The 25,627-nt window shown below is 34.3% G+C and overlaps 1 protein-coding gene across 1 annotated transcript; it reads right to left on the bottom strand.

The window, feature by feature from the left end:
- Positions 1 to 340: 340 nt before the first annotated feature.
- LOC141676672 (uncharacterized) lies at positions 341 to 10,035 on the bottom strand. The gene is made up of 10 exons (XM_074482369.1): positions 9,848 to 10,035; positions 9,683 to 9,744; positions 9,489 to 9,579; positions 7,839 to 7,925; positions 6,791 to 6,844; positions 6,119 to 6,303; positions 3,315 to 3,397; positions 3,055 to 3,155; positions 989 to 1,214; positions 341 to 905 (listed from the first exon to the last, which is right to left on the bottom strand). Exons 1-9 carry the CDS (start codon positions 9,890 to 9,892, stop codon positions 1,002 to 1,004), a joined length of 921 nt encoding a protein of 306 aa, XP_074338470.1. The 5' UTR covers positions 9,893 to 10,035; the 3' UTR covers positions 341 to 905; positions 989 to 1,001.
- Positions 10,036 to 25,627: the final 15,592 nt, after the last annotated feature.

Raw genomic sequence — 25,627 nt, 5'->3', positions numbered from 1 at the left:
AATAGATAAAGTTATAATATGTCTAATGGTTTCGTTAAAAGAAATAATATATAAAATTCATCCGAATATATTGTCATCAAACCACCGGCCAGGCTAAATAAAATTATTGTATTAATCCAATTTTAAATAAAGAAATTAAAAAAACTACAAATAGTTAGTTGGATTTAAAGAATCAACCTAAAATAAAATAAAATGTATTATCAAATCTTATTATTAAAATTTCAAAAAAATAAATTACATAACTTAAAAAAGTTTCAAATTAAATTCAAAAAAATTATGTAATATTAAAAATAATCCGTGCGGGATTTTAGGCTAGTTAAATATATTTGAACAAAGGGAATCTAGTAACAATTATTATTACTGTATATACTCAATGTTATTGAAATCTAGTGTTGTTGAAATCTAATCCCATGCTTTCTAATTGAGCGCGCAGCACAAAGGAGTATCTATAGTTTACACTTTACAATTACACATCGTATACTTTGATTTCGACTTTTAACTTGTTTATCGTTAATGACTATATAATCCTTTCTTATGCTTAAGCATCTCTCAGGAGTGATGCGGGCTGCAGCCACCAGACAGAAATGCAGATTCAGCAGTCAACACAACAAAGTGCATAGAATTTCTTAGACCATCAAATTTACGGAACACCAGATTTCCAACCCAAGCCAATTCTGCTTAATCAGATTGCCAGCGGTCTATGAACGTACATCTGTCTGAAAACTGGCTTGGGTTAAGTAATTAAGAATTTCAGGGATCAGGCGAGTTTTGAAATAAATACAATTATGATTACGGTATATATATTACGAAAGCAAACAACTATAGTGGCCAGAATCAATCTAACCCTCCAGACTCTCATCCATGTCTCACAGACAACAAAAATATATCACCGGCCTTGCACTTCCCTACAACCAATATTAAGTATTAATATGAATACTGGCAAAATATTACTATCTGCAATTTATTTTTCAATAGCCACTAGTCATACCTAGACTCTCGCATCATATACCACTGAACTTTGAGACAGTTTTAAGGGCCTCCGCTTCCATTAGAACAAGCTGTTGACAAAATGATTCAATATCTTTAGCTTCTTCATTGAGCTCAAATCTGAATTCTTTCCACAAGTACTGACGAGAACCATCATTCATCACTGGCCCAAGAGTCTTGCCCAGCACGTCAAAGCCTTTCCGATCAGCAGAAAGCATTAACGCGTCCTGTTCCGAAAACCGTAAAGTTTACTTGAAGAAGAAATCCAGTACAGGACGAGGACAGGACTCAAGTAAAAGAATAACAGGTTCCATAAAACAATTGAATACTTATGGTTGATCGACAGTTTAAGACTATAGCAATGCACTTAACATTATATAGCTTTAAACTAGTATGTGAAGATCATGGTTGATCACGTATATTCTGTTAGAAATCATAGTATAATACAAATTTTAGCTCCCTGCGGCTTCCATGATGGATTGCAAATTATCAATAGTACAACTTCAGAACAAGTTTCAGTCATCTGAGGTAAAGTTTGTATACCCATGTTCTATTATCATTAATAGATAATTTACGATACAGGTATAAGTCTGTCATGTGATTCACAGCAAAATCGGTGATGTTTTCAAATATTTATTTTCAATTATGTGAACTGTATTCAACCTCGAATCCTCAATGTTATATAGGCACGTGAATACACAAAGTTACACTTCTGCCAACATTAATTGCTAAATAGGATACAGGAATTTAGGTGAAACCAAATGGAAATACCTCTTACTAATCAGATGTCAGTTTCAATTAAATTCATAAAACTCGCTCAGAATCAAATTATTTTTTTGATGCCTCAATCCGGGTGCTTAAAGTTCGTTTATTAAAACTCGTTTATGATTCAGCTAGACTCCAGTGAGTCACGAGCTACTCATTTAAGTCTATGCGAATTCAAAACTGTTAGACCCGTATATACAACCTAAACTATTATCCATATACGAGTCACTAAAGAGCCAAAAAAAATGTCATAAAAATGATTTAATATTTATTTATATAATAGTGTTTTATCTTATATATGATATATTTTAGATGTATTACCAAAAAATACTAATTTTTCTAAATTGTTTTGCGATTGTACTATCTTCTGAAAATATTTGCAAAAATACGGTGCAACCAAAATTAAGAAGATATGCAACTAGTTAAATCGAGTTTTTTTGGTTGAATTTGAGGTTGCATGAAATTGCAGAAACTCGTCGAAGATTGTAGCTAGTTGAATCGAGTTGCTATAAAAACGTATTTTTGCAAAAAAAAATTGAAAAATAGTATTTTTGAAAATAAAAAAGTATTTTGCAATTTTTTTAAAAAAATGACAGCATTTTTGCAAAAAATATTTTTAGCTTGAGATTACAAAATATACTAGTCTCATCCAAATAGAGAGAAACCTTGAGGTAATTATGTCAACATTACAACTGTGTTTATAGGATGAGTTATTAATTACTACACCTATTTGATTTATAGACTATCCACAAGAACTGTGATTTATCTCAATTTATTCTCTCCAGGAATAGCATGTGAAGATTAATTAGCGGTGTTTATCGCAAGTTCTCAGCTATCTGTGAAATCTAAACATATAAAAATTATAACTTTAATTAGCGGTGTTTATCGCAAGTTCTCAGCTATCTGTGAAATCTAAACATAAAAAAATTATAACTTTAACTAAAAAAATATTGAACAATAAAACTCGTGTTTTTACTAGTGAAGTTCTTATAACAACATTCTATCCCCCTAAATCAGTTTCTAATTCTTTCGATAATTCATTTATCAATTCCTCAGGAGTAAGGGAAGTACTATTTGTGCAAATGTACAGTAGTGGAAAAGCTTTGTAAACCCTATTTGGTTTCCCCTATATCTTGCTTCTTTCTATACATGTTGCATCCACAAAACAAAGATCAATCTATATGCACTGTGGCCTGATAAACTAGCGCATAATAAGAAGTGTTAGTTTCGCAAAAAAAGGACTAACTTAATCCTGTCCCAGCTTTCTGCGTGTTTACCAACACCTGATCATTAGTGTCTTACCTTGACATTTGTATTCAAGTACGTGATGCAGAAAAAGATTAGCGCTCTCCTCCTTGCTTCACTTTGATTAATCCCATCAATCAAACTCATAGAAAAAGGTGCTACAGAAGAGAACTTCATAACGTAAGACTAAGGATAATTTATTCTAAAACACAAATGTTGCCATCAACATATATTTATTCATACAGGTTATTACTGATCATGTGTGATTCACTTATAAGGGGGCAGGGGAGAGGGGGGGGGGACTTCAATTAACTTACATAGAGCATCTGCTTTAGTTGTTCCGATTTTCTCCAGATCTACTTCATGGGTACTTCCGTTGCTGTCTATGTAAGTACATGAGCTGTGGAGAGGTACACATAGCAGAAAGAGCCATCAGATCAAGAAAGCAGTGTCCCTAACTCAACTTTTTACAGATTCGACTTAAAATCTATCTATTTACATATTCAGGGTCCTTTTGTAAGGTCAACAAATGATAAATACGATTCTTTTGCATGAAAGTCTTAATGTGCTACCAGTACAAGCTTACTGAAACAATGTCAATCCTGGTATCTCAAATAAGGAATCCATTATAGACTTGCCTGATATCACTTATATGCAAGTCGCGTGATAAAAAAATCATCTTAGTAATCAACTATATAAAATTGATGAATTTTAATGTTTGTTATTACTTATTAAACACAATTAATAATAAAATAAATCATCTCAAGGCATGAGAAACTGAAAATAAAATCAATCCCATCATTCTCCACTTTCTTACAAATATGTCTGAGACCCATCATATTGTTTTTCGAGTACGTGGTTAATAAAAAATCAGGTATAACAATCTGACAACTGATTGCTTCTAAAAATTATGATATAAGTTTGTTGGGAACAGCAAAAAATCTGATTTATTTGGGAACCCTTCATTAGTTAAATCCTTTGCAATGAGTTAAATTGGGATGAAAATTATGACATAAGTTGAATGGGCAGTCACTGTAAAATGTGATGTTAGGGAAGCAAATAATGAAGGGATAACATTGGAGTCTAAGTGGCAATTGCAACAGTGGTTGAGGAATGAAGGGATTATATTGGCATCTCGGTGGCAATTGCAACAGTAGTGGAGGAATTTCAAATATGCATGTGTGATCTTTGTGTCAGTTATTCGTGTTCTAGGTAAAGTGATGATTTGGTTATATATAGAGAGTTAAGTTCTATGGAGTCTACCATTTCATTGGAATTCTGGAGTCAATATTTGTTCTACAAATAAAAACATTGCAAAACATATTATTTTGTTAAGCATATTTTACAAACATCATCATTTTAACAGAAATCTTGCAAATCCCATACATTTTACAAGTAGAATATCGCAAAATATTTTATGTTCTGCAACGTGAACATAAATGTTCTGCAAACTAAACATGTTTTATAGAACAATATATTTTGCAATCTTTTACTTGTAAAATATATGGGATTTGCAAGATTATCATTAAAATAATGATATTTGCATAACATGGTTCACAAAATAATATGTTTTGCAATGTTTACGTAATATATTAGTTGCAGAACATATTTGGACCCCAGGACTCCAATAAAATAGTGGACTCCATAGAACTTTACTCTCTCTCTCTCTCTCTCTCTCTCTATATATATATATATATATATGCATACATATCATACAATTATAGTGTGAATGAAATTAATGTATGTTATTTATTTATTGTTTCTTTATCAGATCTTGCAATCTAAAAAAGGTATAGATATCTTCAAATTCAAGGCTCTGCCTTGATAAACACCAAACCAGGGCCTGAAGCTGGATAAACCAGAGTTACGCATAAGATGATAAACAGGGTCATAATATTTTAAAAGTTGGTAGATAAATGATAAATAATAAGTCGAATCTTAAGTCAGGTGACTGGTAAATGCTGTTTTCCGGTCATTTTAGTGGTAGATACAAAATTGAGGACTACTGGCCCACATTGTATCAATAATTGTACCCCAGGTTTGAACGATGAAAGTTTAAAACTTTGTGAAAGGTGCATATCTTTTTTTTAAATTAATCAAACACGCACACACCAAGAGTCGAACTTGTGACCTCCCGCAAGGGGCACATGAGCTCAACCACTGCACCAACACTTTGTTGGCAACAATGCATATCTTCCATTAACCTAACATGCATTCTGTAGACCACCCCAATCAGAGTTTCATACTGAAACTCAAACTTCTTATCAGCACACAGAAAGATACTCAGGAAAAGGAGGGAAATAACTGAGCCAGTTTGACCATTGGATAATCTACCATGTAAGCCAAAGGAGGGTAAAAAATAGCTTTCAGTACTTTGATAAATTTTGATACTTCAAATTTTAACAACAGGCAAAAAATAAGATGATAAGATATTTATTTACCCATAAAATCCAATTAGAAAAGTAAGTTTTAGCATAAGCCATGACCAGTACATGGGTGAAATCAGACATATGATACATACAAGAACTAAGAATGAGTTGGAACTTAAAAATTGAAGGGCAAATGACAGAGAAAGGAAAGAGAAAACAAATGGGATAATTTACTATTTGCTGCACTACATTTTAACACTTTCATATATTAGAATCCCCAGACGTACAAATAGCAGTATAGCACATTACATTAGGTTAGATTAATATAGTTCATCCTCATGGGATTAGCAGTTGATACCAGATATGATTACATGAAAGCTTTAAACCTCGTTGAAGATATGAGAACAAATTTTCCTATAAGGTTAAGAGATCATTTAGTTGGGAGAACAGGAGGGATGGTAGTATATGGGTGTTGGGAGAGGGGGGGAGGGGTAGAGACCTTTGTTATTTTCTTTAGGTGTAATGTAGCTTTAACTTTCTTTTATTACATGCTTATTATCCGCCTGACCGGGGGGGGGGGGGGGGGGGGGGAATATGTCGCATATGTTTGCTTCGGTTTGTAGTTTATCCACTTGTACGTGTATTTTCGTCTTGTACTTCATTTCCTTTTCTCTAATTTTTCATGTTTATACACACAACACTTTTGATGAAAGATTTTACGAAGTAGACGATAAAATTTAAATTTTTACTACCTTAAATTAATCTTATATACTGTATAGATTTTATTGCTATCAAGGAGATCCTGAAGATTTTGGCTTCTTGAAGTGGAATCCAAATTGGCAGTGCGTAATACACCAGAAACCGAATAGCTGTATTCTTTAAATGCTTTCTGTTCAGAAGATATAATATCTTTAAGGCATTCGGTAGCTAACTGAACCTGTAACAAAACCCAGAGAAATTTAGAAATCACAAGGTACACCCGCGTTAAATGAAACAAGGTTCGAATTGAGCTCTAGTTTAGAATTGTTCGAACGAAGGGAACAAAGGACTGAAAATTATGAATAGCAGAAATTTCGTTTCATTCTTGCCCTATCTATTTATTCCAACTAAACAGGTGGTAATTGATTGTCTATGTGACAGAAGTACCATGAAAATATTATTTAAAATATTGCTCATCGAAAGTTGAACTACAGCCACAAAACCAACATTTGGAACAAGGAACTCTAAGCATGACAAAACCCAGAGGCATATGAACCACTAACTTGGAAAAATGTCAAAAGAGTAAACGTGATAAATCTTATGTCTTATGCTACAGAGTACGGACCTAAAACCTCAAAAGAAAACAGTTCTAAGGAAGCAATTAATAAAACTCTTCAAATCATTCGAAAGACATTTATACATAATGGTTTTAGAAAATATCATACCTTTCCATCACTAAGAGGAACAACATCTCCGATCAGAGCAACTCGAGGTGGTAACTGCAAAATAAAAACATCAAATTATCATAAAATGCATAATCATGCGATACAAGCATCGTACAGCATATGCCTGTATATTAATATATATATATATAGGTAAATAATAAATATAAAATAATTATAGATATGTGATAAATGTCTGATGCACTTATATCCTATTTAGGATTTCATTTTTCAAACTCATCTTTTCTTTAGTTCAACTTTATATGTCAACGTAGACTATTACTAATAAACTATATATGGCAATTTTTGAAAAACTGTCACCTTTTTTCAACTCATTAATATAGAATATCTAAGATCCTCTCTTAAACGTCCATATTTTAAATTTGGCGGGAAAAAACAGAAATCCATATTTTTAATCAGCAAAAAAGAAGTCCATGTGTTTTATTAACAAAAAGAGAGTCCATAATTTTACTATTTCAATCCAGACCTATCTATTCACATCATACTCTCGAAGATCTTATATTTCTTTTATTTTATTGTGCTAAACCAGTAAAAAACAAAAATCATCTCATATCTAAAAGCCCGCATTTGATTAATTTAACTTGTACTTTCAATTAGCAAAAAACATATTGTTATTATTTTATTCGGTCCAGAACCCCAACCAATCCATATCATATACTCTATAAGATCTTGATCTTTAAAGCCCTTATATATATTAATTTAACCCGGACCAAGAGACCAACTAATCCATATTTTATTATAGTAACCCGGCCCAAAAGACGGATTATCAGACATGTAATTGTTTTGGTTTTAATAGTATAGGATCAATATATTCATTTGTAACTATTTTGATCGGAACTCCTAGCTAGAGTTGCTCTAAAAGTTTCTTTTATCTTTCTTCTCGAACCTGACTCCTTGCATCTTGTTCCTTCTTTATTTTTATCAATGCAAATGAGAGGAAGCAGATCAGTCATACTGTATACATAAGCAATAAAAAAGAGATAATCTCCCTTAAAAAAAGGAATGAAATAAAAGTATATATAGAAGAAACCTTTTTCAACGACTGAAGTATGTTTAAAAGTGGGCCTGGGAAAGGTGTAGCCACAGCAAATGAGCCTCGTTCATCGATTACAGTGTTCTACATAATGGCAAGACACCAAGACAAGTTCAATTATTTAGTTACGCACTGTTAGAATATTTAGAGACATCAAATAGAGCTGTTAATTCTGAACAAATCTATGTAGATCATGAAGCTAATCAATAATATTTTTGGTAATTTCATCAAGGAGGAACCTAAATAAAAGAAACAGAAAAAGTAGATGTCAATAGAACACAAAAAGGCACTGAAACAATTTAAACAGAGAATGATATATAGTAAAATTTGAGAAAGGGGTCTTGGTTACACCCAAGGTGAAAAAAATGATACTTTAAAGGCAGCGGTTTCAAAGTCACACAAATATGTCAATTTGATTTGGTAAAGCTCATTAAGTATAAGGTTGTCAATGATATACAATTACTATATATAACCCGTACATGAAAAAATCTGGCAAACACTTCCAATGCACATGAACATTTATTTTCGGGTGAACTGGAGCACATCTGGCACTACATCCGCCTGAACTTATTGTTCAAGTTGAGGTTCGCTGCTGGTGATGGTCTGGCGGGAGTCGCAAATATAAATTTCTAACTGGCATGCCAATTACCCAGTGCCAGTGCTTATTTGTAATGGAAATGTTGTATGCTAAGTAATCATAAATTTGTATTCCAGTGCTAGCAGGAGTACAGAGCACAATTGCTATTGATAGTAAAATAGCCTAAAACCAGACTAATCTAGCTATAGGTAGATGAGATGCAAAGTGGTTTCATTGTGCTAATTTTTTATTTAAAAAAGGATATCTTACATTTGGTAATTCTCTCCCTAGGTGCCTAATTCTAGATATATAAAAACCCACCTTAGAAAGGATATCGTCCATTTGGTGATTCTAGATTTTCTAGTATGAATTTTTATTCTTCTATGTTCCCACCTAGTACTTTATTTTCTGCAAGTTTTGACCCCCAAATGGGGGCATCATCCACAAGAATGGAAGCTTTACACTTACCAAGACACTTGTTAGTAAATAAAAATTCTTGTGACATACTAGAGTTGTTTGACAAGCCGGATTACATAACATCAATAATATTTAAAATAATTAACTCAATCAGAAGTGAATACAGTTGCACAAATACAGTACAGCAGCCATTCAGTTAATCATATCTTACACTCGGTCTTTCCATTTAAAGACAAATATGCATTCTCAAGTTCAAAGTCCGTTTCACATTGTCAACAACATTGATGTAACACATTAATTACACAGTCCACTGTAAGTTTTTTTGTAAGAACTTATACTTCTTGATAGTCACCAGTTCCTTATTACCTGAGACGTACTATGATTACACCACCAAAATGAACTACTCATAAAATTACCTATTTGCGCAATGGCACTTAAAATACAAGGCTATAGTACCGGAAACAAAATCCAAATGCAACACTAATAAGTAATAACAACTATAATTAAACATTACACTAATAACAACATTACGAATAATTAAAAAATAAACATATATTAAAAAGACTTCTATGAGCTAATGTACATTTACGAACAAACACAAGGCAATATACACACTTGAAGAAAAATAAACCAATTAAAGAGAAGTTCCGTACCACATTGTGCAAGTCCTTTTCGGGTACCCATATGTAAGGCTTCCCTTTCTTGATAAAGTACTTAACTTTCGATGTATAAATTTCTCCCTTGCTAAAAAATTAACACCCCGTTGTATTAAAAAAGAAGAAGAAGAAAACCAATCATACATGCATACAAAAATAAATTTTAATGTGATGGAGGTCACAGTGAATACCTCCCTTGAGAGTCAGCTTTGATGGTATTGAGATTCCCTTGCCAATTTGATGTCAATATCGTCTAGTAAATGCAAACAATATATAACTATGTATAATTAATTTTTATATAAACATGAGTTGTATATAGATAACAGAGAGGGAGAGGAAGAGAGAGAGAGAGAGACCTTGCATTTTTCAGCGACAGATAAGACGGTTTTGCTTGCTTTCATGGAAGATCAATACGATGCACACCAAATGTTTGTGTAAATAGCTGAAAGAGCTTAAAAGCCCTGGTTTTAGAGTTAGCTGGGGTTTTAGTCGATGACGGGGTTTTGCGCCGGTTTTTTATTCTCCCCCTTAACTGTTTTTTTTAACGGGCTTCTCCTCGTTAACTCAGGTCCCATTGTATTACAATTTTAAATAAAATGGTCCAAAATCTCACATTTCATGAAAATGACCCATTATATCACAAGAAAATATATTTTTAAGTTACGTAGTAAACACATTTTTAATTTGCGTTTATATTAATTATAAAATTTAAAATTGAAACCTAAAAATAAAAAAAAAAAATGAAAACGCATTACTGTATTACACACATGTTTTTCATGCACTTTTCATGCATGTATTACGATCACCGGAGCCGGTACTAGCCGATTTGGTTACCTCTTCCTCTCTCTCTTTCTCTCTAGCATGTCTAAGATGTAGAGCTGCTAGGGTTTTTTCTCAAAAACGTAATGTGGCTAGTAACCCTAAAAAATATACATCTTAATATATATATAGGGCAGAGAGGATAAGGGTTAACCCTAAATCTAATGGGCTTCTAAAAAATGACCCATTCTGATTTCGGGTTTATATTACTATGAAATTCGAATTCTAATATATATACAATTAATCAAGTCTCACTTAATTAATTTAATAATTAAATTCGAATTAATAATAATAAAATATTTAAATTCATAATTTGAATACCACTATGTTTTAAACGTTCTTTGTGTGTGACCCTTTAGGTTATTATTACGTTGGCAATAATTTTATTTTAAATAATAAAATTATAAACAATGGGTGGCATCTAGTTATACATCATTGTTACCCAAGTAATAATAATAATTGGTGATTCAGTTAAACCTTTCGTGAATAATGTACAATGTAATATAATCCCTTTAGCCTTATATTATAGATAAAACTCGAGGCATGCAGTGTGTCATCCTCTGTTAACGTTTAATCTTTGTTTCCTTGATCAATCAGTTTACTATTAAACAAATCAGTATTTGAGCACGACCATGCATTTTTGTAGTCTTACTCAATCAAAAGGTCATTAATTTCACTCCTTAATATAGGATGGCTAAATCTCATCTAGATCATTCATATTTCTCATATGATTCATAATATACCCAATATCTACTTTTATTATTACCTGGTCAAAGATAACTTTCAATAGTATCAAAATATATTAATTCTCGTATAGACATATAATGACTTCAGGTCTAAGGACCAAGACATCATTATCACTGTGAGATTAAACATGTAGTATCTCATAACGGGTCAATCCAACACCATGTATCTAATACATGTGCCTGTGTTTTGACTTTAGTATCACTATACCTATGATCAATGAGAAGTGATCATCAATCAACAAACACAATTCTCAATATATTTATTATCGTCCCTTAACAATAATACTTGACTAGGGACCTTTAGGAATATCAATACTATTCTCATAATCTCATTTCTAAGTCACGTACTTAGAGATATAGATTTACATATCATATTCCAAGGATATTTATTAATCTAACATTTTATCGCAGAAAATAAAGATATAAATAAATTACTAAAGAATAATCCATAGAATCACCATTAATAATCCAAATGTCTCATAACATAAATATAATAGTGTTGTCTCTAGGGCGCACACACTAATAGAAACTCCACACATCATTATTGAACACATCAAGAAAATGGAGAAGCAGGCTGAAGATCAGAATTGTGTGAAAAGATTGAGGAGTGATAATGGCACATAATTCAGAAATACAACCTTAACTGAATTCTGCAAAGACAAGGGTATTGTTCAAGAGTTCTCAGCAGCAAGGACACCTCAGCAAAATGGGGTAGTTGAAAGGAAGAATAGGAACTCTAGTTGAGGCTGCTACAACAATGCTACAAGATGCTAATTTGCCAACAAGTTTTAGGAAGAAGCTGTCACATTGCATGCTACACTCAAAACAGATATCTCATCAACAAAAATCTTGAAAAATCACCCTACTTAATCTTGTCAAAAGGAAGCCTACTTTGAAGTATTTGCATGTGTTTGGAAGCAAGTGTTTTGTTCTAAAAGATGTTTTATAAGCGTGACTTCAGTTCCATTATACAGAGAATTAAGACCTCGTCCTGATGGCTATCAACTACAGAAAAAAGTCGCGGGACATCAAAACTACAAAAGCTGTTCTCAGAACTGTGTTTGGCTTATTCACTCGTGTGTATACTATTTCGTGTACTTGGTTTTATTCCGTGTTTACACGAAAAGTTCGTTCTGTGTTTCATTTTGGAATATTGGTGTTGTGCAAGACATGCATGTATAATAACAAGACTGAGTCACATTGACAACCCTGAGATTTAGTTGTTTAATAATCTATTATGTATTTTTTATTGTATTACTTGAGTCTGTAGAAAGGTTAGAAAATTAGATTGGAGTATTTTTCTGTAAACAGATTCTAGCTAAAGAATAAACTCTGGAAGAAGATCAAGCCATGATCCTGCCTCGGAGAAAAGTAAAGAAGCTTGGAGTTGAATAAAACTATTTTAGGAAAAATGTTCTAAGTCAAGATATCGACAAGTCACAGATCAAGCAATATCGAGAAGTCATTCGAGAAGTCCAGAATGACTTATCGAGAAGTCCAAAATGACTTATAGAGAAGTTTCAGAGATATCACAAGTCAAATGAAGATGTGAAGATTGGACATATCGACAAGTCATTTCTACATGTAGAGAACTCAGAGATATCGACAAGTCAAATGAAGATGTGAACAATTGGAGATATCGACAAGTCAATTTCTCATTAGAGATCTCAGAAATATCGACAAGTCAAAATATATATAGAGATCTCAGAGACCTCGACAATTCAATTCTACATGTAGAGATCTCAAACATCTCGACAAGTCATTTCACATGCAAAGATCAAGAGACCTCGACAAGTCAAATATACCTATAGAGAACTCGGAGATCTCGATAAGTCATTATACTTATCGAGATGTCACTTTCCTATAGAACAAACTGGAGATCTCGATATGCCTCTCAAATATAGAATGCAAACAATTCAAGATTCAAGATTATCAGTCAACAAACGATCTATCAACTAGATTAAAAAGCCTACAAAGTAGCTGGAGAGAATTTAAGATCAAGAGCCAAGATTAACTGGACAAAGGATGGTCACAGACCAGCAAGATTCTGCACAGATTTGCTAAGTTAGAAATGAAAATTGAAAAAGGTTGCTTTAGGAAAGAGTTCAGTATATTTTAGTGCAAGTCGTGTAAATTCGTGTTGCTAGTGTATAAAGCATGCACTAATTCTTAGTTTAGTAGTAACAAACAGATTCATTTCTTGTATTCTCTCAAGAAAGAAGATCAGTTCTTATATTTTTAAGAGTACATAATTTGTAGCAAGACAAACTTAATTAATACAAATTAAGTGAGTTTTGAAATTTTGTGCTTGTTATTTTATTTCAGTTAAACACAATATCTCTGCAAATTATAAACTGCTTTGTTCACAATTATCCAAACTGTTAAAAAGACTAAAAATCCAAAACACACATTCACCCCCCTGTGTTGTACTCAATATCTAACAAGTGGTATCAGAGCAAAATCTGAAAGTAAATAGATCAAGATCTTGGAAGTATGAGTGCACAAAAGATAAGCAGTATCAAGATACCAGCCTTTGATAAAATCAACTATACACTTTGGAAAAAGAAGATGATGTTGTTCATAAGGATGGCCAACCCAATATACACCCAGATTCTCAAGAATGTCCCTTTTACTCCCATAGAAAGGGTTGATTAATCTACTGATGTAGATATGGTCATTTTAGCTCATTATGCCCCAAAAGGCCCCTCAAAATACACTGAAACTGAAAAGAAAAAAGTCTCTCTAGCTAGTGGCCTGCAACAATATTGTCAACTGTGACATAGCCAACCAGATATGGGAGAAGATTGAGATTTTATGTGAGGGTATAGAGGAAGTTAGGTCAAATCAAAGGAGAATACCGGTATCTCGGTATGAGGGTTTCATGGCAAAGCCAAAAGAAGGGATTATTGAAGTTTTTGAAAGGTTTAACAAATTGATAAATGACTTGCAACTTCATGATAAATATTATGAAGCTGAGGAGGTTAACTTAAAGTGCTTGTTAGCTCTTCCTGACCACCTTGAACAGAAAATTTCAGTTATAAAAGAAGGAAGATTCTTGAGTAGAATGACACAGGAAGTGTTATATGGGATCTTGAAAATATATGAGCTTGAAATGTTGCAAAGAAATTCATTAAAGGAAAATCAAGGACATGTGGTATAATTACAGTGCCTTAATTGTTAATGACAGAGAAGCAAGTGAAGATGAACAAGATGCTCAAGCTCCGGTCATTCATGTTGTGGAGCAAAAGAACAAAGGACCTCAAAAACAAGTTATTTTGGAACTAGAGGAAGATGAATTATATACCCTTGATGAGCTAGATGAAATGGACTAATCCATGGTTTACTTGGCTAGAAAATTTTCCAACATAAAGGTCAAAAAGCCAAGGTTTTTCAAGAATAAGGGACAGTCTTCAAACAGTAACAATTGGAAACTAAAAGCTCAATACAACTCAGCTAGCAAAGGTGGCTACAAAACTGGATCTGTTGACTGATCAAAGATAAGGTGCTTCAACTGTGATGAGTTGGGTCACTTTGCTACTGAGTGCAGGAAGTCAAAGAAAGTGAAGAAGGATAAAGCCTATTTAAAATTGGAGGCAAATTATGAAGTTCTCTTGAGGAAACAATAAGGAAAGGCTTACATGGCTGAAGGCAAAAGTTAGGATGATACTGATGATGAAGATGAGAATGAAGAATTTGGAAAATATGCACTTATGGCTCTTGAGCAAGGAGATCATCCTCATCAAAATCAGAGGTACCAATTCTAACTACCATAGATTTAAATACAAGCCAATATAAAGAAACTGTTGAAAAGATGAGTGTAGAGATGTTTCATATCCATAAAAGCATAGTGGCAGCTACTGAGGAAGTGAGTAAATTGTTAAAGTTAAATGAGAAGCTTGAGATTGAGAAGCAAGATTTGGAACTACAACTTGTTGAGCTTGAAACTGTCAAGCAAGAAAATGAATACTTGAAGAACAAGCTGAAGTGTGCAAGTGAAATTGAAGTTGTTTTGAGGGAAAAGCTAGAAAATAATGAGGTGAAACTGGAGTCATTCATTAATGAATCTCAATTGGTTGGACAATACCATGAGAAGAACAAACATTTTCTAACATAGCTATTGGTTTGGACTATGATGCCTTGAACAACAACAAGAAAAATGAAGGTGACAAAGGAAAAAGCAATTACAAATCAAGATGTCCCAATTATATGAGAAAAGTTGATGCACCTTTGTTCAAGGAATGTGAAGTCAATTTCAGTGAAGAAGAGTTGGTCATCGAGCAAGAACTTGCAGATGAATATACTGAAAAGAAAAATGAAGAAACCACTTCTACTGCTGAAATTAAGAAGAAGCACATGGTCAACCAAGTTTCTAAGACACCAATCAAAGAAATCAAGACTGAGAATGCAGGAAAGAAAAAAAAAGAACAAGAATGAGAAAATTAAAGTAAACAAGAGCAATAACTTTGCATTTGTTGCGGATGCTCCCAGGAAACAATGTCAGAAGTGTGGCTCTACAAGTCATCTAACTCACCTTTATAAAAAGGCTGTTAGTGAGCCAAAAATGGGAGCATGCAAATACAATGAAGCAAACACTAAAGATCCTTATTTCTTTTGTGACAAATTTGATTGCATTCCTTGAAATATGAAAGTAATGACAAGCTGTCATAGACTGAGAGTAAATCTCAAAGATGCTAAATTTGAGTCTACAGCTAAGAAGGAAACTGCAAATCAAACTTTAAACACTGTTCTTTCTGAATCATCAAATTCCACTTCTGCAAATTCTGTTAACAAGTGGAAAGTACCCAACACTGTTTGGATAGCTAAATACACTTAATCCTCATTGTGTGCAGGGCAAGGTGAAGAAAGTCATATGGATCATAGACAGTGGATGCTCCAGGCATATGACAAGTGATAAAGCCCTGCTATCACAATTTGAGATGGCTGGCCCATTAGTGACTTTTGGAGACAACGATAAAGAATTCATAATGGGATATGGCAAGTTAGTTTCTGGAAATATTGTCATTGAAGATGTAGCACTTGTAGTTAGTATTGAGGTGAATCTCCCGAGTGTCAGTCAATTCACATATAGAGGATTCAAGTTTTCATTTGACAAAGGAAAATACTCAATTATCAGCAAAAAGACTGGTGAAGTTGCTTTAAAATGATCAAGAAAGGGAAGCTAGTTTATTGCAAATTTATACTCATAAAATAAGGATGAAATATGTTACTTCTACACCAAGGAATCTATTGAGTAAAGCAAGTTGTGGCACATGAAGCTCTCTCACCTGAATTAAAAAGCAATTAATACCTTGGTGAAAAAGGAGTTAGTGAGAGACATACCAAATCTAGAGTTTGCTTAATATGAAGTTTGTGAGGCTTGTCAAAAAGCAAAATGAAAAGGTCTAGTAACAAAAGCAAAGCTGTGAATTCAATAAGTGCACCTTTGCAACTTATTCACATGGACCTGTTTGGACCAGTTAATGTCTTATCAATTTCAAGAAAGAAATATGCACATGTGATGGTGGATAACTACTCAATGTACACATGGGTAGAGTTTATGTATTCAAAGGATGAAATTGTTGGGATTCTTGGCACAAACGCAACGGAAAAATCAAAAATGAAACCCCAAACGCAGGATCCATGCGAAACAAGACATTTAATTCGAAGATTATATGCTTACCTTAAATAAAACTTTCCTTCTAATTGTAATGGAAGTTCTGATCTCGATGAACCACAACAGCACTCCTTGCGAAGATCTGCTCTCCAAGATATCCACACGAACGTCCGATCGTCCAACGATCATCGGAGCCTGTACTAGCCGATTTGGTTGCCTCTTCCTCTCTCTCTTTCTCTCTAGCCTCTTTAAGATGTAGAGTTGTTAGGATTTTTCCTCAAAAATGTGATGTGACTAGTAACCCTAAAAATATACATCTTAATGTATATATAGGGGAGAGAGGATAAGGCCTAACCCTAAACCTAATGGGCTTCTGAAAAATGACCCATTCTGATTTCGGATTTATATTACTATTAAATTCGAATTCTAATATATATACAATTAATCAAGTCTCGCTTAATTAATTTAATAATTCAATTTGAATTAATAATAATAAAATATTTAAATTCATAATTTAAATAACACACCGTCTTAAACGTTCTTTGTGTGTGACCATTTAGGTTATTATTACGTTGGCAATAATTTTATTTTCTAATAATAAAATTATAAACAATGAGTGGCAGCTAGTAATACATCATTGCTACCCAAGTAATAATAATAATTGGTGATTTAATTAAACCTTTCGTGAATAATGTACAATGTAATATAATCCCTTTAGCCTTATATTATAGATCTAACTCGAGGCATGCATTGTGTCATCCTCTGTTAACGTTTAATCCTTGTTTCCTTGATCAATGAGTAAACTATAAAACAAATCAGTATTTGAGCACGTCCATGCATTTTATAGCCTTACTCAATCAAGAGGCCATTAATATCACTCCTTAATATAGGATGGCTAAATCTTATCTAAATCTGTTAGGTCACACACACTGTAGAGGGGGGTGAATACAGTGTATAATACAATCAAATCGATATTAAGTAACAGAAAATAAACTTTATTGAAACAATAAATTCTGTTACAGTGTGGAACTGTTACCTCTCAGTGATGAACAAATATCACGAGAGCTGCTAGGGTTACAATAAAAAATCTTCTCGAATATGATAACACTTATAGTGTAAACCCTATGTCTGTGTTTATATACTACACAGTTACAAGATAATCGCTAATTGATATGGAATATAATTCTGCTTCCTAAAATATATCAATCAGATATCTTTTCTTCCAAGTATTCCATTCTTCACAGAACTCCTTCTTCATGCATATCTCTTCTTATGTTTATCTCGATCTTCTTTCCTTTAATCAGCTACTGTCCTTATCTGATCGTCCTTCAGCACTTAAGTTCTGATATCTAAATTCTGATAATTATCTCCTGATAATATAAGTACTGATATCCTTAAGTCCTGACTTCCAGTATAAGTACTGATCAACAGTTAAGTATTGATTTGTCCTGTTAAGTAAAATCTGAAATCTAAACATAAATTATATTAGTCATGACATTATCAAATATATCTAACAATCTCACCCAACTTGTAAATTAGCATAATATACAAGTTTAACAGATATTTGATGATGTCAAAAATATTAAGTACAAATGCATGAGAATTAGACTAGATAACTACAACTTACAGTCCTTAAAGCTTTACCAATATTTAACTTCTGATAACAACTTCAGTCTGTACAAATATCAGAATTTAAGCAGTCGTAGATCTGCGACTTGGCTTCATCATCTGATCTCTCTGATGTCAGGAGTTGTTCTGAGATAGTTCTTCAACAAACATTTCTCAGCATATCTGAGTTCATCAATCATTCTCCCTTTGGCATCTTTAAGCTCTGCAGTATCTTCACCAGTTTGAAAGATTGCAGCTCTGAGATCATTGATCTTTGCTTTTCTCAACTCCTGATCTAGTCTTATGACATAGGCTTTGTCAGACTCCAGATTGAATTCAAGTCCCTTAATACCAAGATATGTTCTGATCTGTGCAGTATTAGGTTTCATATCAACAATATCACCATTGTGATCTCTGTACTTTGGAACATATGTGCTGTCAGACTTAACAGAATAAAGCCTTTTCTGTCTCTGAATCTGTTCTTTTAAATAGTTTGCAGCAGTCCCTGTTATTCTATCATCCACTTGAAGTAAGAAAAGTACATGCTCCAATTCTTCAAAATACTTCAATGGAATGACATTTTGTCTTATATGATAAACCCTACCATCTGTCATGAAATACAACATGATGTATTCTTTTAAGTAGGTATGGTAAACCATCTGTACAGATTCCAGTTGATTCAATCTCTCAGGAGTTGCTCCAATACCTGGTTCACTCAAGGAAGTTGGATCATTGGTAGTGTTATGTATTCTCCTTTCATCAGCACTTCCCAATCCAGTTTTATCTCTTGCTTCCTTTCCAGTAACTACTCTTGCTTCAAAACCACTTGCAGTAGTCTTCAAAGGTTGAGTCTGTTTTGCTTTAGTGAATCCTGGTAGGAGTGTCTTTGGTCTATCTTCTGATATCAAGTTAACTTGAGCTATGTCAGAGGTTACTTGCTTCTTCTGAATATCAGAACTAACAATTTCTTGACGCTGAACAACTTGAGCCATGTCAGAGGTTGTTTTAAGAACTTTTCTTAAAGTCAGAGCAAGATTATCCTTTTCATCAGTAATTTCTTCATCCTCAGGAGGCACATAAACCTTGATAGGTTCACCAAATTTTTCTTTACCCTTGGATCTTGGATCTATCTGCGGTTGTGATCTAGCCAATGTTGCTTCAGTAAGTGTCCTTTCTTTGATCACAATGCCTTTGAGTTTTGGAAGTGGCTTTTTACCAGAAGCTTCAGATTTAGATGTGACTTTCTCTGATTTAAGCCTGGCTTCTTCTTTCATTAAACTCTCCAAGTCCATTCCTAGATTTTCCTGAAGAAATAACTGTCTTGATATTTCCTCATCAAGATCTAAAAGTTCATCAGAACTTATCCTTTTACCAGTAGCAGAACTTATTCTCTTCCCAGTATCAGAACTTGTCCTGTGACTAGCTTGTCTTGATGTGAATCCTCTACCTTGACTATGACCTCTACCCATTCCAGAGTTTCCTTGATCATCTTTTTCACTATCTTTTCATGTCAGTGTCTTGTCAGTCTTGCATTTGGACTTAATTACTTTCTCCCCCTTTTTGGCATCAGCAGGTAGTAGAAGAGAGATAAGCAATTCCACTAAGGATTGGATTTCAGTTAGTTATGATTGCTGAGAAGCTTAATTTTTCAGAATGTCATCAATCTGAGCTTGTTGATGATCTTGATTCTTCTCAATATAAGCAATCCTGTCAATGGTAGGTTGGAAGAACTTTTTCTTATCAATTTTCCAAACTTGTTCCTGTTTGATAAAGTTCTCCTGAATCTTGTGTAGCTCTGCATGAGTAGTTGAATGAAGACCTTGTAGATGTTTAGTACTCAATGCAGTGACTCTAAGCTGGGTTTTGAAATCATCGGAATTTAACATTTCATCAGCTTTAGTCAAGTGCTCAGCAAGATGCTTTTCAGTTGGAACACATGAAACTGAGTTCCATTCCTTAGTCCACTCCTGACCTGCAGGAGTTTCACTCCAAGGTACTGGTGCTTCTCCGGTAACAAACTTCTTAACCAGTTCAGACTTTAGAATAGTCTGTTGAGTAGCATGTCCTGAAGGACCTGCTATATCAGCATCTGCAGTTGGAGCAGCATCACCAGTATCTCCAGCATTTGCAGCATCAGAACTTAAAGAATCAGTATCTTCGGATAAGACAACAGTGTGAGTAGCAATAGAGGCTTCAGCATCCTCTAATTGCTGATCTTGTTCTAAGTTCTGATCAACGGCCAAATCCTGATACTCACCGAAAGTCTGATCATCATCATCATGATTCAGAGAAGATGGTGTTGATAACTCTGGAGTTTGAACAACATCAGGAAAAGGTGTTGTAGAAGGATTAGTTGCTGGTGGAGCTTCTAAGAAAAGTATTTCAGGCACAACCAGGTTCTGAATATCAATTTCAGCACTTAGGCCTGGATCAACAGGAGATACAGACTTTTGAACAGGAGACACAGATGGTGTGTTGGCCTTGTCAGTAGCAGCTTCCTTAGATGGAGTTGATGGAGAAGAAGTGACTGGAGCAAATTCCTTGTCTTGTGAGATCAGAGATTCCTGATCCCCTTCCTTAGCTGCTTCCTCTTCATCATCTGAAACTGGCCTCTTTGCCCTCTGTTTCTGGTATCTCTTTGTTGATTTGGATTCCTTGGGAGTTTCAGGGACTGTCATTCTTCTAAGCCTTTTGAGAAGCCTAGATCCCCCAATTCCAGAATCCTTCTGAGAAGTCTTTTTCTCAGCTTCACTTACAACAGGTTCTGAAGAAGGAACCTGTTCCTCAGTATCAGATTCATCTCTCAAGGTAATCCTCCTTCTCTTTTGAGGTGTTTGAGGAACAGTTTTTATCCTCTTTGGCTTGGAGGAAGAAGGCTTCATAGTAGGTGCTGAGGCTGAGGGTTGTTCAGTCTGTGAAGTGGAGAGATAGGATTTGAGATATGTCCTGAGGGTAGGTTGAGTAGAATGAGTGGTAGGTGCTGAGGATGATGGTTTTTGGGTGTTTGTGGTTGGTTGGACATCAGAGTAAACAGATCTATAAGTATGAGGATCAGCATTTACTAAGATTTGTTTTATAGACTGAGGAATCTGTAATGGTCTAACCACTGATTTCTTAGTATCAGCATTTACCAGGTCATTAAAGTATCATTTTGCAACTCCAAAAGGTGGGGTTGAGGAACTGATTAATTGAGGTTCATTAGTACAAAAAGTATATATAAGTTGACAGAATCTAGCAAAATAGACAACATTCCTATCCTCTGTCATCCTATCCCCAATAAAACCAATTATTCCAGTTGCAAAATCAAAATGACTTCGATGGATAATAGCATACCCTATGTGCTAACTCAGAATTGGGATAACATCAAAATTCGAACATTTGTTCCCAAAAGCTTTGGTGATGCAGTCGAAGAAGAAGCTCCATTCTCTTCTGATATGAGCCCGTTTCAACTGCCCAAGTTTTGCCAAACTCCGTTCATACCCCAAATTTGCCATTAACTCCTGAAAAGCTGATTCTTCTGGAATTGAAAAAGTACAACCTTCTGGGAGATGTAGAGCTTTGCATATTATACCAGGAGTGACTGCATAAGATGAATCACCCACTTCGAAAACAATACTGGGAGTGCCATGTTTACCACCATCATCAAAATGCCCAGTCCGCCAAAATGTCAGAACTTGTTGGCTCGAAAAGACTGAAGGCTGGGTCAGTGCATACCCAATCTCACTGTGTGCAAGAAGATCTTACACAAAATGCAATTCAGATGGAGCTTCAGCATGATCAAGAATTGCAGCATAGTTGTTTGGAACAAACTTAGCTCCATCAATGATTAAATCCTTAGGTGCCATGTGAAAAATTGAGATTTAAAAGTGCCTGTTAGGTGTTTGATAAAATGTCTGTATGAAAAACCAACGTGAGAGAAAGAGAGAGTAAAAGCAAGTAGAGAGAAAAAGTATGAAGGAAATAAAAGATTAAAGAAATCCTTTCTCTGTCGTACTTATACTCAAAAAAAATGTTACCGTTGGACACCTGTCAGACATGCAGTAATAACGGATAGTTACTGAGCGCGAGAAAACAGGAATCATTACTTTCCCACTTGCCTGTTTTCAAGGAAAAACTGTTCCATTTACCCAGATATTCCATTAATCAAGGTGAAACAGTTTTAATTCAAAATTGAAACCGTTCCCACTGATTTAATTATTTTTCACTGCATCATTAATATTCTGAAAAGAAATCAAGTTAAAATGACTAAGATAAATCAAATGAGTAAGTACTGATAAAGGAAAGTCAGAACTTAAATGAAAACAGAATTTATATGGTCATTAGAATATCAATCAGGATTTATCAATGCATTACAAAATAACTTAGAGACAAAATCTTGAAATAAAGACAAATTTCATTAATATATTAAGAGAATACATTCATGAAATGGAAATTACATCAGTACTTATACAAGATTTCCCTAAGCTACTAAACCTAACATCAACAGCTTTAGTCCTAGCTAAGAAGCCTGACAAAGCTGATGATGAAGAAAAACAGGAAGAAGACGAGATTAAATCATTTCTTCTTCCTACTCTCGACAAACAGAATGGCGAGTCGGATGATTCGCTCTTGCTGGCGGAGAGCTTCCAGCCTTTCCTCCTCCAATCGCTCTAGATGGCGATGGTAGTCCATATAGAAGAACAGGAGGTGGGTCAGTACCTCCTGTGGGACAGATTCCCATATCTCCTCAGGAATGGCCGTGACGTGCCATTCCTGCTGCCAGTCGGCACAGCTTAGCTCCATATTGAAGTTTTGGTAGTTCAAAAACATGTTGTATCTGACCATTGTGTTTTTGAAAGAAAAAGTATGAAGGTAAGTTTGTGAGAAAGAATTTGATGGGAAGGCTGATGTGAAGAGGCTGTTTATATAGGCAAGAGAATGCCAGGAGACACAAAGGTTTTTAATGCTGACAGGTAGAATTAATTCTACCTCGTCTCCCCAGACTTGGAAAAAGAATAACATTCATTGGAAAGAGAAAACATGGTTTAATGCGCACAAGGCACAAGTAAAAGTTGACTGTTCAAGTACGAGTACCATTAATCCTAACCATAGTGACTATTAATCTTCCACTTCACATATTCTAGATTATACTGAGACTATTATCAAATTTTATCCACAGATAAGTCAAGTAAAGAATTTAGACTGTAATATCAGAACTTAGACTTATTTCAGAACTAACAGTCATCAGAACATAATTTCTTAACTCGAAAAAGGAATGCCTATCTTAGTAAATCCTCATACAAGTGCTGAGTTATACTCTTCAGAACTTAATCGTCAGAATATGCTACCAGAACTTGTCCTCAGAGTTAGTGCAAAATGATACAATGACTGTTTATCTAAAATAACATAGACCACCACAGTAATTTTCATCATTCAGATGGAGTGATTAGTGTGTGCATCAAGCTAAATAGCAGACAAAGAGTAAAGTCTGATTCACTTCAGTATATCTTAGAAATAAGGCATAACTAAAATTTTGATAAAGAGCTGTCATTATCCTGAAACCTACTGATGAATGAGTTCATGCTTGAGTCCACCTCAATTGTTTTGTGCTAATTTTATGCATCTTTTTAAATTCTATTTTACAGTGGCTTCTCAGTGTAAGTGAGTTATGACTGCTTATCAGAATTTATGCTATTATCAGAGTATTTCTCCAGTAATCATAGAGTGTGAAAAGTCACCAAGAAAATATTTTGCTTTTCTAATGCATATTTACTTAATACCAGCAATGCACTTGGGTCTTCCCTTCCACATTTTTGCTCTAGATCTCAAAGGAGTACCTGATTTTTATTCTTTGATCCTTTTTCTTTTTATAAGTGAGGTTTATCAGCACTTAGTACATTCAGCAGTTTTACTAGTATCAGAACTTAACAGATGAGTAGCATTATTCTAATTTGTGACTTAGTAATAAGATAAACAAAGTAAACTCAACTAAGCTCAATTATCAGAATTTGCTTGTGTCATAAGATTTCCACTGAAATAATTACTTCTTACATGGGATCATTTGTTTATTGAAGACTAGCAAGTCAGTATCTAGCACAGTTATCCTCATAGGATTGAATGGTTACTTAGACAGACATATCACTTATCAGAGTTTAGAAACATATATCAGACAGCAGTCAGTACTTAAAAAAACATTTGTCAATTAATCACAGAATACACAAAGAGATTAAATTCTGTAAATACTGATCATAAAGTCTGATAATACACAACAAGACTAAGCAGATTTAGAGAAAGAACCTGAAATCATTCCAAGTTCATTTACCAATCTTGTAAAAAGTGGCTTCACACAGTGGTTTTGTGAAGATATCTGCTAGTTGTTGATCTGTTGGAACAAAGTGCAATTCCACTGTACTTTCATCCACATGTTCCCTTATGAAGTGGTACCTGATGCTGATGTGCTTTGTCATAGAGTGTTGAACTGGATTACCTATCATAGCAATAGCACTTTGATTATCACAGTAAATAGGGATTTTGAAATATGTTAACCCATAATCCAGTAACTGATTCTTCATCCAAAGAATCTGTGCACAACAGCTTCCTGCAGCAATATACTCTGCTTCAGCAGTTGATGTGGAAATTGACTTTTGTTTATTGCTGAACCAAGAAACCAATCTGCCTCCAAGGAATTGGCAGCTTCCACTTGTGCTTTTCCTGTCAATTTTGCAACCTGCAAAATCTGCATCTGAGTAACCTATTAGTTTAAAATCTGATTCTCTAGGATACCACAATCCCAGATCAGCTGTTCCTTTAAGATACTTAAAGATTCTTTTCACAGCTGTTTGGTGAGGTTCTCTTGGATCTGCTTGAAATCTTGCACAAAGACAGGTATCATACATGATATCAAGCCTACTAGCAGTTAGATAGAGTAGAGAGCCAATCATACCTCTGTAGTCAGTAATATCTACTGATTTACCAGTATCCTTATCCAGTTTTGTTGCAGTGGCCATGGAAGTGGATGTACTTGAACAATCTTGCATTCCAAATTTCTTCAGCAAGTTTCTGGTGTACTTGGTTTGACAAATAAAAGTGCCTTCTTCATTCTGCTTGACTTGAAGGCCCGGAAAATAGCTAAGTTCCCCCATCATACTCATCTGATATCTTGACTGCATTAGTTTGGCAAATTTCTTGCAAAGTTTGTCATTTGTAGACCCAAAAATAATATCATCAACATAAATCTGGACCAGAAGTAAGTCCTTTCCATGGTTGACGTAGAACAGTATTTTGTCTATTGTTCCTCTGTTGAATCCACTTTCCAGAAGAAACTGAGCTAAAGTCCCATACCATTCTCTAGGAGCTTGCTTAAGTCCATA

Source organism: Apium graveolens, chromosome 8 (assembly GCF_009905375.1).
Source record: "Apium graveolens cultivar Ventura chromosome 8, ASM990537v1, whole genome shotgun sequence".
Lineage (NCBI taxonomy): Eukaryota > Viridiplantae > Streptophyta > Magnoliopsida > Apiales > Apiaceae > Apium > Apium graveolens.
Note: the sequence above shows the minus strand (reverse complement) of the source record. Positions and strands in the feature narration are given on the sequence as shown.

What these genes read in the sequence shown, in the direction of transcription:
- LOC141676672 (XM_074482369.1), bottom strand. Translation starts at nt 9,892, where the DNA reads ATGAAAGCAAGCAAAACCGTCTTATCTGTCGCTGAAAAATGCAAG. An exon ending in AAAAGGACTTGCACAATGTG is followed by an intron (nt 7,926 to 9,488) that starts GTACGGAACTTC and finishes GCCATTATGTAG; the next exon opens with AACACTGTAATCGATGAACG. An exon ending in GTATATAAGATTAATTTAAG is followed by an intron (nt 3,398 to 6,118) that starts GTAGTAAAAATT and finishes ACCTCTCCACAG; the next exon opens with CTCATGTACTTACATAGACA.